The sequence below is a fragment of the Cupressus sempervirens genome, chromosome 1 (assembly GCF_028749045.1).
Source record: "Cupressus sempervirens isolate cs-2001-9-10 chromosome 1, ASM2874904v1, whole genome shotgun sequence".
NCBI lineage: Eukaryota > Viridiplantae > Streptophyta > Pinopsida > Cupressales > Cupressaceae > Cupressus > Cupressus sempervirens.
The window spans coordinates 669,432,927-669,449,514 of record NC_143118.1 but is presented as its reverse complement, the minus strand read 5'-3'; the positions used below and the strand labels follow the sequence as shown (position 1 = coordinate 669,449,514).

At 35.0% G+C, this 16,588-nt stretch overlaps 1 protein-coding gene across 1 annotated transcript in view; it reads left to right on the top strand.

Moving 5' to 3' along the window:
• Window positions 1–1,415: 1,415 nt before the first annotated feature.
• Window positions 1,416–16,588, top strand: part of LOC149579652 (26S proteasome non-ATPase regulatory subunit 1 homolog A-like) — a 66,001-nt gene continuing 50,828 nt past the window's right edge. The window contains exon 1 of the mRNA XM_089786368.1: window positions 1,416–1,745. Coding sequence (XP_089642494.1) covers window positions 1,600–1,745 — 146 coding nt within the window. The 5' untranslated portion in view covers window positions 1,416–1,599. The remainder of the gene's footprint in view (window positions 1,746–16,588) is intronic.

Here is a 16,588-nt window from a genome sequence, read left to right as displayed (position 1 = left end):
TTTAGAAGACAGAATGCCCAAAAGTATATGGTAAATTGAAAGATGAAAGAGATACAAGTAAATGCATACAGAAAATACCAAATCGACTGACTTAGATAGCATAATATACATGAATGGAAATGCAAGCCTCAGAAGCAAAACATGCTTACCTGAGAACAAAGAAAACCTGTATAATGTCTCCTCTATGGTTTTCATAACCATAAAATGTGCTCAACCCTATATTTGTAACCTGTGGCCACCGACATCCACAAAGAACAATGAAAAATCACCCGTCAATTAAGGGATTTGCAGATTCACAAATTTACTCATTACACTGTTTGCTCAGAACAATGAAGTCACATGTATGCAACTCCATCAATTCAACTAAAGGATCACCTAAAAAATCGTCGTTCATTAATTGTTTTGGGGTTTTCTATGAACTATGCCCATTTAAAACTATCGTCTCTTGCTGCACTGCTTTGAAATTCAAAGCTTGAATGCAGATGATCAGAGTTTTCAAAGTTGGGGATTTGCTGGCATTTTTGCAGTGCCTGCTCGGATTGAGTTGACATTCCACAAATACCCTTCAAGTGCCATTGTAGCATCTTCAATCCCAAGAAAAACTAAGGTCTCGCCTTGAGTTAGGCTGTCCCCAATTTAACACTATTAGTGCGGTGCCCAGATGTACAACTCTAAGTAAAAGTTATCCAATTTATTTGTACGTTAAAGATTGCTTTCGTGTAACATATGCTGTAACATCAACTCAACAAGTAATGCTTTGACACGGGCACTACAATACAACAGCTCCATTGTCAAAGTATTTTTTGATTGTACCAGTATGATCACCATGGGTGACTTGAATTATGTGTTGAAATTAATGTTGAAGTCTTTTCATGCTTTTTAGTCACAATCTTTAGACTTACCTACTTACCTACTTTCTAAAACCTAAGCCAACAACCTTTGATTTTAAAAAAAAAAACTATAAAAAATTGATGCAAAATCCCACAACACTGACTGTTCACTGTACAATCATATGTCAAAAATGCTTCACAAATTTAAAAAAAAGTCAGAAAATGAAACAACAATATAGAAACATTCTTGAAAAAGTACTTGTGAAAAAATCAAATGACTTCATTGGCCAGCAACAAAAAGCAAAAAGAACATGCACTAGATGCTATAGTATCCTGCCTACGACAAGAACTAATTAAAAAGTTTTGAATAAAATAAAACATCAAAATAGCATAAATAATCAATAGCATTAAGTAATTTTAAAAATACATTTCAGTAAATGTAATAGCCAAACCACAAATTACCAGCACATTGCTTTACCGTCTCGCCTTTTCTTTTCTTTATCTAAATTTCCAACTTTTAGTCAGATACTTTAATTACTGTACTAATTTTTAAATAAATAAGCTTTATTTGCTCGCTAGCGTCTCAGGGTTTGGTCTGTAGGTCGATCGTAAGCTGGCAAAACACAAACATATACGCAGAAATATCTACCATAGAAATATCTAATCAGTACCTTGGATCCATGGTGGTTTAGTTTTCCATTTTCTTTCCTCTTGCATTTCGAACTTTTGTCTATATAGTCAAAGTATAGGTTGAAGGAGAGCGGAAATTATGGCTGCCGTTGCTGTGAGTTCAGCCAGCGGGTTGCTGGCCATGCTTAGCGAACACCATCCTCTCTTAAAGTTATATGCCCTCACAAATCTGAACCGGCTGGTGGACAATTTTTGGCCAGAGATTTCTACAAGCGTTCCAACAATGTATGTGATCGTTAACCTCTTCTGTTTTTAAAGGATTTTTTGCGACGGACGAGTTTATTCGTTTACGTCTATGCATACGTTTTTGTCGTGCTCTAATTTGTTGGTAAATTAGCAATGCAAAGTTAGGGGTTTTGTAATTAAAAAAAATAAAAATAGGTGAATTTTGTCTGTGGGCTATTCCCTAGCGTAGATCGTACAGCCGAGGAAATTTTGTTTTCCACCATATTCAACTGAGCTTGCCCCTTAGGTACACTCAGCATCTCAATTTTTGACGGTCGACCCTGCCTGCCAATAATTTTTTTTGTGATTGTGGTATTTTACTCAATTTCAACTCTTTTAAAACTTGAGGTCATCAGCTCCTACATAATTAGAGTTGAAAAAAAAAATGAACATAAACTGTTTAATGAGGAGGAAACATACTGGAAAACTCCGTAATGACAACTTCAGGGTTTTGATTCCTTGCCGTATTGAATAAATAGCAACCGGATCCTAAGCTTGGATTAAGATTTGTTAGTATAGGTCAGCTAGAGAGGAGGTATAAATGTTACACCACAACTTCCTAGCGTCTGTTAGAGTTAGGAGCCTCCTTATAAGGGCAAGGGATTTGAGTCTGAGCTATTCCATTACAAATGCCCTCACTATAGCTATCAATTGGAGATAAATAACAATATGTTTGGACCTTAAATTGGGAAATAGCTATTTAAATTTATTGCAAGTCATTATCTTGCATTTAGACTACAGGAATCCGAATATTTGTATGTGTTCTAGTAAATTTGCAGTTTGAAATTCTTCATTCGTCCCGTGTTTTTCATTTGCATTCAAGCCTTGCTAAATATATTAGCATTCCTGCGGTTCAGGAGAGGCTTTTAGTCTTATCTGATATATTTTTTAAAGCTCTAATGTTTGAATCCTTACCTTGATTTCAGTGTTGCTGGCAAAATGATGTTTTTAGTTTATGTGAACTTGCATTCTTACATTTCATGTTATGAGGGTTTGGAAAGATTCTGATAAATAGGGCATTTTAATTTTTAATAATCCAATTACAATTTAGGTCCCAATCAGTCAATTTTTGGATGCCTATGATCTTGTAGAGTTGTTTTTAGCTTTTTTGGTTTTGGATCTAGGTAATTGAAGAATTTATTGCATGATGAACTCAATTTTTAAATTTAATATTTCGGGTATGGAAAGGAAATTTGAGAATTTCACATGTGATTGCATCTTTTGATAACTGTAATGGTATATGATTTCTGGGAAAGATTGTGTATGAATTTTTTCATCAACATTTCGGATCATACTACATGATCCATCATCAGGATGCCAGAAAGTCAATGAGAACAAAAATATTCCAATGGTCACAATTTCCTGTAATGCTGGACATGATTTATTCCAAGTGATTGAAACTTAGTCTAAATTTAGAGTTTGGTAAATCCAAGAAGCTTATAACAAGGGTTATTGAAATGATTGGTGCTCTAGAATAAAGGTCGAAATACTAGAAAGCACCAATGCTTGATACTTGGTCAAATTTTAAGTTTGGGAAAGTTTAAAGGTTCACATGTGGAAATTTTTTATGTTTGCGAAAACTTGGAGATCATGTATTGGAGGAATAAATAATTGCGACTATTTGACAATATCTAAAAAGTCACTTTGCTGAGAACTATCAGTAGTACGCAAGTCATAAATAGATCAAGACCTAGAAAATGTGGCATTGCTCTATTCATTAAACTGAATGGGGTGCTCTAGTGGATTAAAATTAGCATTCTGTAAGACAGACAAGATTAGTAACTGTTCAAAGTTAAAAGGTGCTCTAGTGAATCAAAATTATCATTCTGTAAGACAGACAAGACCAGTAACTGTTTAAAGTTAAAACAATCTTGAATCTTTTTAAAATTTTTTTTTAATAGTCTAACTTGCCAATGAAGTTATGACTAATTGTTGATTGATAAGGAGGTATTGGTAGATTATGAATAGATCTACAGTTTACATATATTGCATATAGCCTAAGACAAATGATGCATTGGCTTGATACTGACTAGAATTGCTCTGATTAAGAAATATTCACTAGACATCCCTGAAGTAGAAAAGGGACATTGTGGGATCTTTAAATTGTCCAATTGTCAATTATTGATTCCACTTATTGCACTGCAAGATTGTTGATAAAGATTTTTGGGAAGTAGAGACAATGTAACTGTTGTTTTCCAGCGACGTGACCAAGGCACACGTGGCTTTGAACAATTAAAATTGATCCAGCTTGAGCCTGCCATTTCCATGTAGGTCTGTGCCAAAACTGAAGTATCAATTAGATGGGGCTATTCAGGTATGGAGCAGATTAGTACGGTTAGGAGGTATTGATTGTACTGTTTGATTTATAGAAATAATAGCTTCAAGGAGGAATATATATCCTTAAGCTTAATTGTTCAGCCAGATCAAACCTTGAAGTAATAAATATGGATTTGATTTGCATTTTTACACTGTAACATGCTAACTGCTGAAACAGAAATAACCATGAATCTATTATGGTAAAATAATGAATGTGTTATTAAACACAGATCATAAATGATCTATATATGCAAGTATACTTGTTTCTATAATGAACAAAGAGAGAGAAATAGAAACATTCTCAAGAGAGAGAAAGTTTCCATAACGAACAGAAGGAGTTTATGGAATCATTACAAAAAGAGTGACCATTAGAAAAAGACGGAAGAGAGATTAAATAGAAACTATCTAATATCGTAATACCCTCCCTTAATGGTCAATCTATCTTCAAAAAAAAGAAATTTGCATGTCCTCAAAAAGCGTAAAAGGCAGCCTTGAGTTGATTAGAGAGGTTTGCATGTTCAGCAATGTTGGCTTGTGGTTGAGACCGTCCTTGCTTCCGCTGGTCAGAAGCAATGTGAGTCCTGCATTCTTGGATCACATGACCAAATTTGTGGCAATAGTTGCATCCGATTTGCTTCTTCTTGGAGCTATTTTGAGACTGAGCAGAGGATTGAGATGGGCCTTTATCCTTGTTAAGGATTGGGCTGAAAAAGCTTGTTCAAAGGAGGATGAAGGAGCACTATTGTCAAATTGTTGTTTCTAATGGTCCTGCTGAAGAAGTTTGGTGCATAAATCTGGAAATTTGAGGTCAACATTAGTTGCAGTAATGTTAAGCATCTCAATAAAGTGCTCATAGGATGATGGTAGACTTTTCAGAGTAATGACCACCATATCCTCTTCCTCCATTGTATAGCCAATGGCCTCAAGATGATCTCTGATGTCCTTAATCTTTAGAAGATGTTCGTGTAAGGACATGTGCTCATCCATAATAATAGAGAATAGTTGATTCTTCAAAAAGAAGGCTTTGCTTTTATTCGATGTCTTGTGGAGATCCTTTAGTGTTGTCCAAATCTTTGCAACTGTCTTGCCAGACAACACTTGTGGCAGTAGATTATTAGTAATTGAAAGCTTAATAAGCATAATTGGTTTACAATTACGCTCATCAAACTTAACTTGAGTGGCATTGACTGTGGTAGGACAAGTCTCGGTACCCAGAACAAACGCCTCAATGCGAAGGTACTCGAATATTGTCATCATTATCTGCTTCCAAGTGTTGTAGTTCTTTGCGTTGAATTGCTGACAACCTTTTAAGAGAATATTGGCAAGAAATGCCATGGCACGTTTTTTGATGCAAAAATGTGAATATCAGAAATTGTTGGAATTTTGAGGTAGATTGATAGAAGACCCAGAAAATTTGAAGACACTTAGATAATAGCTCTAAAAACCCAGATAGAATTTGTTGTCAAATTTTGATTTTGTTGGCTCAAAATTGGGGCACGAAAAACGATGCACCCAGAGAAAAGCGAGACTAACCTAGTTGCAATTTGCAAAAAACCAAGAGGAATATGCAAATTTTTTGTTAATTGAACAAGAGAATCGAGGGTTTTCAAAAAACCTTAGTTGGATTTAAAACTTAAAAAATTTGCAAAGTTCTTGAATAGAGGGCAAATTTGGAAAAGAAAGGCAGATTTTAATCCATGTAGGCGGTCATGTTAGCTGAAGAATGCAGAGGATGGAGACAAAAATTGCAAGAAAGGTTAGAGAAGTGTCGTGTTTGAGAAAAAATGTAGCAGAAAAAACGCTAAAAATGGTGACAAAACTCATGCATTTTGTAGAGAAAGAGACTATGGGTGAATAATAAAAGGTTGTAGAAGACCAAAAAACGCCTAAGTTGTTGGTAAGAAACAAGAAAAACATGACCATAATTTAGAGAAGTGTCTGCAACAGAAGGAAGAGGCCCACAATCTTAGGAAAAAATACAATTTTATTGACTTGGCGATTTTGCACAAAGAAAATTGCAAAAAAAAAAATTGTACGCTGAATCCCTAGTCGGTTTTGAAGGAAAAAAGATGCAAATTTTGAATACACTTGACAAATATTTCAAAATTTTTGCACTAATAGTTTCAAAAAAAGTATTTTTTTTTCGAAGAGGCTAGGAATTCGCTTTGTTACCATATTATGGTAAAATAATGAATGTGTTGTTAAACAAAGATCATAAATGATCTATATATACAAGAATACACAAGAAAGTTTCTATAATGAACAAAGAGAGAGAAATAGAAACATTCTTAAGAGAGAGAGAAAGTTTCCATAGCGAATAGAAGGAGTTTATGGAAACATTACAAAAAGAGTGACCCTTAGAAAAAGATGGAAGAGAGTTTAAATAGAAACTATGTAATATCGTAATAGAGTCAGTATAACTTACAAAACTGAAATTAAATGTAGACTGACACTATGCATGTATATTTTTTGAAAGATATATAAAATCGATCCCATCCAATTGAAACAGTAAACTGCTAAAAGAAAAGATAACATGCATCATCATTATCAATTATGAATTAACCCATCATGAAAACAGAGTAAATACAGAAGCTTACTGAGAGTGTATTTCTACGAACAATGGATTCCATTCTGATTTCCTTTGAGATTCATTGCAATGATGAGGGAATGTATCACTGGGACATTTTTACCATCCAACCACGGATCTACTGATCCCCCTTGCACAACTTCCTACTCGAAGGGGCACAGCCCTTCGCATGGGTGTACATATGGTGATGGGATTAGCCGTCTGAGTGTGGTGTATGTTCTTGCAGAACTCTAGTTGATCATAGCTAGTATGATCCCTGACTAGGTAATGCCTCTGGAGCAATCAAACTGACCAAAAGTAACGTAGATTAGTGCACCTTGGCCAAGTTTTCTAAGTGCAACCTGTTTAAGATATGCAGTACACACCCAGTCTGATTTGGTTAAATGTCTCGTATGAAATGCAGTAAGCTAGTTGATGTTCATTCAAGACTCATTACCTCTATCTAGTCCTAATCATTCATGTTCTAACGTACACAACAACAGTGAAGTTTCTTTTTAATAAATACTTTCACAATATTATGTCACGATTGTCAATCGTAATCAGCAGTATTTACTATTTACCTATCGAGTTTGGTTGTTTAACCAACTAGGTTGCTTTTTTAATAGTTTCTACATTAAATTAGCATGGGATTAGACTTCCCTGCCATTTGACATTTTCTTGATTGGTAACAATTCTTGACATAGATAGGTTTAATGGCACTTCTAGCTCCATGTACTCTCATGAATGTGCTGCTGTCTCTGCACTTTACATGCTTGCTTGTATGTGCTACCTTGCCACAAACCCTCAACACACCTGAGTTTTTTTTTTAATAAAGTATTAAGTATCATTTGAAGATAGTCTCAGTTTATTACCTGACACAACTTCCTATTAGCAAGAAAGAATGACTTTTTTATTTGTGAACCTTTCAGCAGGTCTGGCAAAGCTTGATTTGAAGATGGTCTCAGTTTATAATACACCACAACTTCCTATTAGGATGTCAAGAGCTGAAATTGATGTAGGTACAATATAAATATACTCCTGAATACCTATACTCTATTAAAATATTATTTAATAATTGATCGATAATTAATTAATTTAGTATTTTGATTATATCATACCAACCAATATAATAATAATCAATAAAGTTATAAACATAATATTAAACATTAATATTAATCTATAATATTAACATTAATCAATATAATGTTAAGCATTAATGTTAATCTAAATCAATAATGATATTATTATTTATCAATACCATTTTAGTCAAAATAGATAATGTCAACCAATTTGATATTAATCAGTAATAAAAAAGAAGAAGAAGTAATTAACAATATTGATTAATATAATCAATAATATTAATAGTTCCATCGAATATGCTTTAATAGAGATGGATTCAATATCTATGAATGTTTCAGAAAATTTCATCTCATAACCTTTGAATGAAAGGAAACAATGATTAGATTTTTCAATGAAAGCAACGACTCAGACCTGAAAGGTAGTGTGGAAAAGAGATGCACCTTATGGAATTGGAGAGGTATGTCTCACACATATAGAAGTATAAGTATGAAAAGTATGCATTATTTAGAGGGGAGGAGGAAAAATGGCAAGAGAGGATTATGAATCGAGTATATATACGTATCTTCATAAGAGTTTATTCAGTGGACAAGTCTTAAGTCATTAGACAAGAAAGGTGTCAGCATGGAAGTATACAGCCAGCGTTACAGTGGCAGCAGCACAGCGGTATGTAAGGATTCAGTAATATGTATACGATGATAATATCTTACACATGATATATATGTGTTCAAATAAATTGATGACGAGGAGTTTATATACTTAGGAAATAATATTGAGAGATAACAATGATCCTTATAGGAACAACTTAGAATATATATACACCTCAGATTAGACATGGTCATTTGAATACCTATTCCCTGACAAAAAATTGAGTAAGACATAAGCTAAATCCCTTGAAGGACATAGAAGAAAAGGTATGTAGTAATGCCAGAAAATGTTTTGTTGATGGAAGGAAGGTCCTAGAAGGTATGAGACATGAGCATATGTGTTTTGCTATAATTCAAAAAGCTGGTAAAGAAGAAGGAGAAGATGTACCTGCAAAGTTGCAAATTTGTTGGATGAGTTTCAAGATATTGTATCCGATAATGCGTTTGATGGATTATCACCTATAACGAAGATCCATCATTAGATGGACTTGATTCCAAGAGCTAGTTTGTCGAATAAGGCAATGCATAGAATGACATGGGCAAAAAGTAAAGAATTGAACATGCAAGTACATGAGTTATTGTAGAAGGGGTTGATTCGAGAGAATCTGAGTCCGTGTGTTGTACCAACAATATTAGCACCAAAGAAGGATGGAGAATGGAGGATGTGTACAGATTCTAGGGCTATCAATAAAATCACAATCAAGTACAAATTTCTCTTAGTGGGGATGGATGATATTATGTATTGTTTGAGCGGAGCTGTGTATTTCACAAAGATAGACTTGAAGAGTGGATATCACTAGATTCAAATCAAAGAAGGAGATGAATGGAACACTACCTTCAAGAGAAAGGAAGGATTGTATGAGTGGTTAGTCATGCCTTTTGGATTAATCGATGCATTGAGCACTTTCATGCGGCTGATGAATGAGTTATTCAATGAATTTCTAGTTAAGTTTGTCATTGTTTACCTAGATAGTATTTTGATCTTTAGTAAGACATTGGAGGAGCATATAATGCATATTCATAGGGCATTTGAGAAGTTAAGGGAAGATAAATTACTGATTAATTTGAAGAAGTGCAGTTTTCTGAAGGAGTTAGTGGATTTGGGATTTGTAGTTTCAACATAAGGTCTAACAAAGTACCCAAAGAAGGTGAAGGCTATCCTCGAGTGGCCTACTCCAAGTAGTGCTATTGAGGTCAATCTTTTCATGGTTTGGCTAACTTTTATAAAAAGTTTACCAGGAGTTTCAACTGTGTTTGTGGACCCTTGATTGGAATAATGAGAGGGGATAGGAGAGAGTTTAAGTGGGACTATAGGAGGAGATACACGTTTTAATTTGTTGAAATAGAAAGTTACAGAACAACCCGTTTTAGCACTTCCAGATTTTAAAAAGGTTTTTCAAGTAGGTTGTGATGCTAGTAGTACTGCAATAGTAGCTGTTTTAAGCCAAGAAAGAGTCTTGTTGCTTATTTTAGTGATAATTTAAAGGATGACAAGATGAAATATTCTGTTTATGATCATGAATTTTATGCTATAGTTTAGCCATTGAAGAAGTGGATACACAATCTTCTTCCTAAGGAGTTTGTTTTGTATACATATCATCAAGCTTTGCAATATTTGATTAGTCAAGGAAAGTTGAATCAAAAGCATTTGAAATGGGTTGAGTTTTTGCACATTTATACATTTGTTTTGAAACACAGGAGTGGGAAGTCTAATCGAGTTGTAGTTGCTCTTAATAGGAGATAGATTTTGCTGGCAGAAATGTAGACTGAGTTTGTTGGGTTTAAGGAGCTCAAGAGTCCGTATCTAGATGATCTTGATTTTAGTGAAGCTAGAAAGCTTGTACACAACTTTTTACTCTAGACAGAACCAAGTGGTTGGATTTCATCATCCAGGATGATATGCTATTCAGAGGAAGTCAGTTGTGCATTCCAAGGAGTTCTACGAGGGAGAACCTCATCAAGGAGAACCATAGTGGAGGATTGAATGGACATTTTGGTCGAGATAAAATCATTGCTCTGGTTAGTCAGAATTATTATTGGCCATAGTTGTAGCAAATGTTAAGAAGTTTGTATAGAGTTGTAGAGTACCACAAATAGCAAAAGGAGCAAAGCAGGATACAAGGTTTATCAACCATTACCTATATTAGAGAAGCTATGGGAGGATATAACTATGGACTTTGTTTTTGTTTTACCAAGGATTCAGTGAGGGCATGATTCTATTTTTGTAGTAGTTGATAGGTTTTCAAAGATGGTACATTTCATGGCCTACAAGAAGACTAGTGATGCTTCTCATATGGCAATTTTTTTTTCAAAGAAGTTGTAACATACAAATTTTCATAACCAAATTTTAATCTCCTATTAATCCAATTTAATAAGTAACTGATTCCATTTCACATGACCATGATTTCTACCAATTGAAAAATAACTGAAATAATCTTTCCAATCTATTCGTCTTTTATATTTAGCTGAATTCACGAAAGTTAAAAGGAAGTAAATATATAAATGTTGCTAACAATTTAACTACTTCTAACATATTCAACTGAATATAAGTAACAGCTAATTATATCAACTGGAATGCTTATTCAACATAAAGTAAATGTTTTAAAAAGATCTATCTATTCTTCTAAGGGTTTAAAGTAAAAGAACATACAATATTAACATAGAATCCTTTTCATTCGTTGTCCAAGCCTTAGCATTGGTGAGAGGAGAAGCATTGACATAGGCTTAACCTCCCAACCGCGGAGCATTACTTATCCCCACTCATCCTAAATTAATAGAACGACCCTCCTTACCTCAGGATCAGGCTTGGGATGTTCGTAAGCCCAACCATCTGAGTAATCAAGTGGATACACCAAAATAACTGAAGCGTCTGGACAAATAACAAAGATCACATGTTCGGCTTATCTACCTAAACTTCTACACGGGCCAAGGATTTCAAGTTGGGTCTGCAAACCCGATCTCCACCACTCGACTTGACAACACATTACATAATTGGAACATCCATGAGCTATTATAGTTGTTGTTTATTATTTATTTGTTCTGATTCCATTCTTGTTTGTGTGGACTCTCTACACCTCCTCACCTTCTCAGGCTACCATGCCGGTGATTCCTAGGTGCTCGCGAGTTGTATCCACTATATTTGCTTTACACCTCTTCACCTATAATGGCATTATTGCCGGTGAATTCCTCGATGTTGGATTCCATGATATTATTTCATTCCTATGTGATATAAATGGATGTAAGAAATTTTGAGCTGATTTAATTATTCATGATTGATACTCTATCATGATTAACATCAATAATATAAATGATAGATTCCATGTTCTAGAATCTATTTAATATCCCCTTGATTTGATTTGTAATAATTAGACATCGGTATTTTGGATTCTATGTACAAAGGAATACATGATTGGTGCAACAACATGGAAAATATGCAACAAGGTTTGACGACATGTGAACTTATTCTACTTGAATCACGAAAAACTTAGCACTAAGAATGAATATAAAGAATTAAGGAAGCATAGCTCTACAGTATCTTACTTTTGACACCTCTGTTTGGATTCTTTGTGGTCGGGAGAATGAATTGCGCTCCTTGCTCAAAATCCCGTAGATATGGAATGTGAAGGTGATATGGAGAAAAAATGGAAAAAGCAGTGGCTTCAGTCGGATTTTACTCCCAGTCTCTTCACTATATGTAAACACAAAGAGCCCGATAGCAGAGAAGGAAGAATAAAAGGTTATTGCGCTAAGACACGATCATGAGGCTTTATAAAAAAAGAATTAGTTTGGCTCTTTGGCTGCCATTAGTTACAAATGGACTTTTCGAATGCAATTCCAATCGGATTTTTTAAAAGGAGGAAAGATAGAGGGAAAGAATAAGAAGTTGGAAAGTTTGATTTTATTTTTTTATTATTATTGTTCATTCTTATATACGTTCATGTGTATGTATTAATAGAGTGGCATCATTAGATTATAGCTTATAATTTATTGGTGTCACCTTATTTTTATATACATATGTTCGTATTTGAGTGTGAATAATAATGATTAAATAATAAATTCATTAATAATTCTTCAAAGGTATGATTTATAGTTTTAATTTATATTATTTATTATATTGTTCGTTTAATAGCTCATGCAGTTCCATAATGCAACATGTTGTCAAATCCTAGTATCCTTGCCAGGGTAGTCTTAGGTCAAACCTGTCAATTCAGATGGCTGGACCATTTGATCATCCCCTTTCAATGACCAAGTTTAGCAATGCTTCCCCTCTCTTCAGTCTTCTTTCTGCAATCACTCAAACAAACATTCTTGCCAAGACATTAATTCAAGATATATTAATTGTTCATTCAAAACCATTACCGATCATCTAGTGACCGTTAGAGATTTCATCAACGTCTAAATAACTAACTCATTTCACATGATTATGAAAATATCCCATTATCAGTTGATACAACATATATAATACAGTTAACACATTTCACATGATTAGGAAGAAACAAATTGAGACAATAGCTATAATTAACTCACTTCACATGATGAGGAAGAAATAAATTGATACAACGGCTATAATTAACTAACTCACTTCACATGATAATAATTCGTTAAACCAACGGCTATGTTCAATTTAAAATTTAGGGCAAAAATTTGGGATGTAACAGAAGTGGTGAGACTACATGGTCTACTAAAGAGCTTAGTTTTAGATGGAGACATTAAGTTTCTTGGGTATTTCCGACACACATTGTGGAAGAAGTTAAAGACAGATTTGAAGTTCAGCTCATCACATCATCCACAAATTGATAGACAGATTAAGGTGGTGATTAGGAGTTTCGAGAATTTGTTGAGATCTTTGGTTAGAGATAAGCCAATAGGATGGGATTTGATTTACCATAGGCAAAATTTGCATATAATAATTTTGTCAACAGGGGCACTGTTAAATCACCATTCCCGATAGCTTATGGAAGTAGTCTTAGAAATGCTTCTTAATAGGGGAAGTTGGACAAAGGGGAGATAAGTAGTCTTGAAGCTGAGGATTTCGAAGAACACTTGAAGAACATCCATGAGGAGGTGATGAAGTACATCACAAAGCCATGGTTCATTTGAGGAAGGAATGATCTCATCACAAAGATGAACACATAGTACAAGGCTAAGGCATCTAAGAAAAGGAGGCATAAGGAATTTCAGGTTGGGGATGAAGCCATGGTTCATTTGAGGAAGGAGCGATCTCATCACAAAGATGAACACACAGTAGAAGGCTAAGGCATATGAGAAAAGGAGGCATAAGGAATTTCAAGTTGGGTATGAAGCCATGGTTCATTTGAGGAAGGAGCGATCTCTAGTAAGAACGTATTATAAGTTGAAAATAAAAAAGTTTGGACCATGTAAGATATTGAAGAAGCATGATTTAGGAAATGCCTATGAAGTAAAGTTGCCCACTGAATTGAATATTTTATCAATATTTAACATTTTGGATCTTATAGAGTATCATGAAGGGGAAATTGAAGATGAGGTCATAGAAGCCCAGTGGAGTATTTTGGCAACTACTTCAACTACAAAAGAAATTGAGGATATATTAGACAATCCTGTCGGTAGAAGCACAAGGAACAAGACATATAAACACTATCTAGTCAAATGAAAAGGACAACTTGAATACGATTCAACAAGGTTGACAACGAAGGAGGTTTTCCTTTGAATACCTGAGACGTGACAGATTCACTTCCCAAATTGCCCTAGGCGTCTAATGCAAGAGCATCTTGGGTGTAAGGGCAATCTTGCATCACCCAAAAAATATTTATGTTTTTGTCTTTTCAACAATGCATAGATTATATGACAAAGTCAGAGCCAAAATTAGAGCTAGTGATGGTATGTTCGAATTTTTGGAGTGAGATTGGTGTTAAACAAGGATGCCATTTATCCCCTACCTTGTTCGGGCTATACATCGATAATCTAGAAAATTGGTTAGATAACACAGAGGAGGAGGGTGTTCAGTTGGCAGGGTATGTGGTGAAGCTTCTTTTCTACCCGGATGACCTTATTTTGATAGCAAAAACAGCTCAAGGATTAAGAGATCATTTAGGGGCCTTAGAAATTTTTTGCCAAGAAGTTGGGATGCAAGTGAATATCTCCAAAACCAAAGTCATGATTTTCTCTCTAAAGAGAAAAGAAAAGAATACTGCATTCTTTTTTGAAGGCCGCCCATTTGAAATCGTGCAAGAATACAAACCTTGGGATTGACTTTCATTATAAACTCAGTTTGGAGACATGTAGAGCGAAAAGGATACAAGGGGGTTGGAAAGCTTCATTTCTGCTTCAGAATAGATGCAAGACAACAGAGCTATGGGATTGGAAAACTAAGAAGACTCTTTGGTTTGCTGGTCACGCCGGTGGTTCTTTATGGCTGTGAGGTGTGGGGGGGCAGCATATTAAATTGTGGATGGAGGCAAATAGAGAGAATTTAAAAACACTTAATCACAAGCAATCTCAAAGTCAAGTCCTCCGTTCTTTATGAAATTCTTTTGTTAGAAACCGACACTTTTCCGTTAGAGGCTTCAACGTTAATTTAGTTAATTAGCTATTAAAAAAGGACAGAAAACATGCATGATCATCGTGGTCGAAAATTGTGAAAGAAGAAGCTCTTAACCGTAGGAAGAAAACACGGATGAAGCAAAACATTAAATGGACGGATAAATGGAACATCGAGGTGCATGAGTGTTTGAATGATAATGCGGGCATTAAAAAAGTTTGTTAGGGAAAAGTTCCAAAGTGCCACATGGAATAATAACATTGGCAGAAAAAAGGCTTATTACATTAAAGAATTCAACCCAATAGGGGATGACGGCGAGAAAGTGTACCTTGGGGCTGCTATTAAAGGTAATGCAAGGTTGTTATTGGCTTAGTTGAGGATTGGATGCCATCACCTTAGATGCGAGACAAGCAGATGGAAGAGGCCCAAGGAGGTTTGGGAGAAGAAGATATGCGTGTTTTGTAAGACGGGAGCTATCGAAAGATACCATAATATACCATAATTTCATACGAAAGGGCATAGTTTGTTTGAGGTTGATAGGATCAAGCAAACGACGAACTTCTTGATTAAGGTCCATATCATAAGATTGGAAATGGAAAGAAATATGGAATCTGTTTAGCGTGTTCTGCTGGTCCCATAGACTGCTGTCGTCTCATGGATGTCATTAAGATCACATTCATTCATTCAACAAGGGTTGTTTTAGTGTAGAGTTGTTATTTGTGCAAACTTACTATTTTTGGTAAGTTGGTCATAGGAGCTTAGAATGTTTTGATTTCATAGGTGGAAGTTCATCTTAGATATATCGGCCTGTCAGTTGCGTTTCTTTGCCATATCATATGTATTGGTAAGGTTATTGAGGATTTTCGGTATAAATTTTTGGTATTAAAACTTTGAGCTCAATTATGGAGGCTTTAGAGGCTTCGATACGAGGTCACACCCCTGCTGATGGATTTCTGAGTGTCAAGCGTTGTTGATCAGGAATTGTCATTGCTGAAAAGTGGTTATAATAGCCAATCCTACGGTTTGGAAGTTACGGCCTTCAGAAGTTAGGCCTCCTGAAACTATAATTTGAAATTGTTTTGAGCCATCTCAATGCAATAAATATGAAAAATAAATTATTTGTAGGGTTGTTCAGCCTCGAGGGTTAGGCTAAAGTCTAGAACCTTCCCAGGTGGTGGAAAATTGCATATATAAGGAAGGCCTGCAGGGTTGTCTAGGGCAGTTTTGGGTGATTGTTCGTGGCTCTGTCTTAAATAATACTGTGGAAAATGCCCATGTGTCTTCACATGTTGTATTTCTGAAATCTGTAATTGCATACTTGTGGAGATAATAAGAAACCCATTTCCTGTTCTTGCAAATTGTTGTTGTTTCTGTAATTCTGTTATTTGTTTTTGGTATTAAGGGGAGTACCCTTCATCAGTTACCCCATACAACAAGATTGTTGTACACAATATTGTGGGTGTGGAAAGAATTTTGCCATATTAAATACCTAAGGTTGTGTCCTATTAGGTAATCCAGACACAAGAGAACTGGATTGATTTCGTACATATAATTGTCAAGCGTTGTTGATCAGGAATTGTCATTGCTGAAAAGTGGTTATAATAGCCAATCCTACGGTTTGGAAGTTACGGCCTTCAGAAGTTAGGCCTCCTGAAACTATAATTTGAAATTGTTTTGAGCCATCTCAATGCAATAAATATGAAAAATAAATTATTTG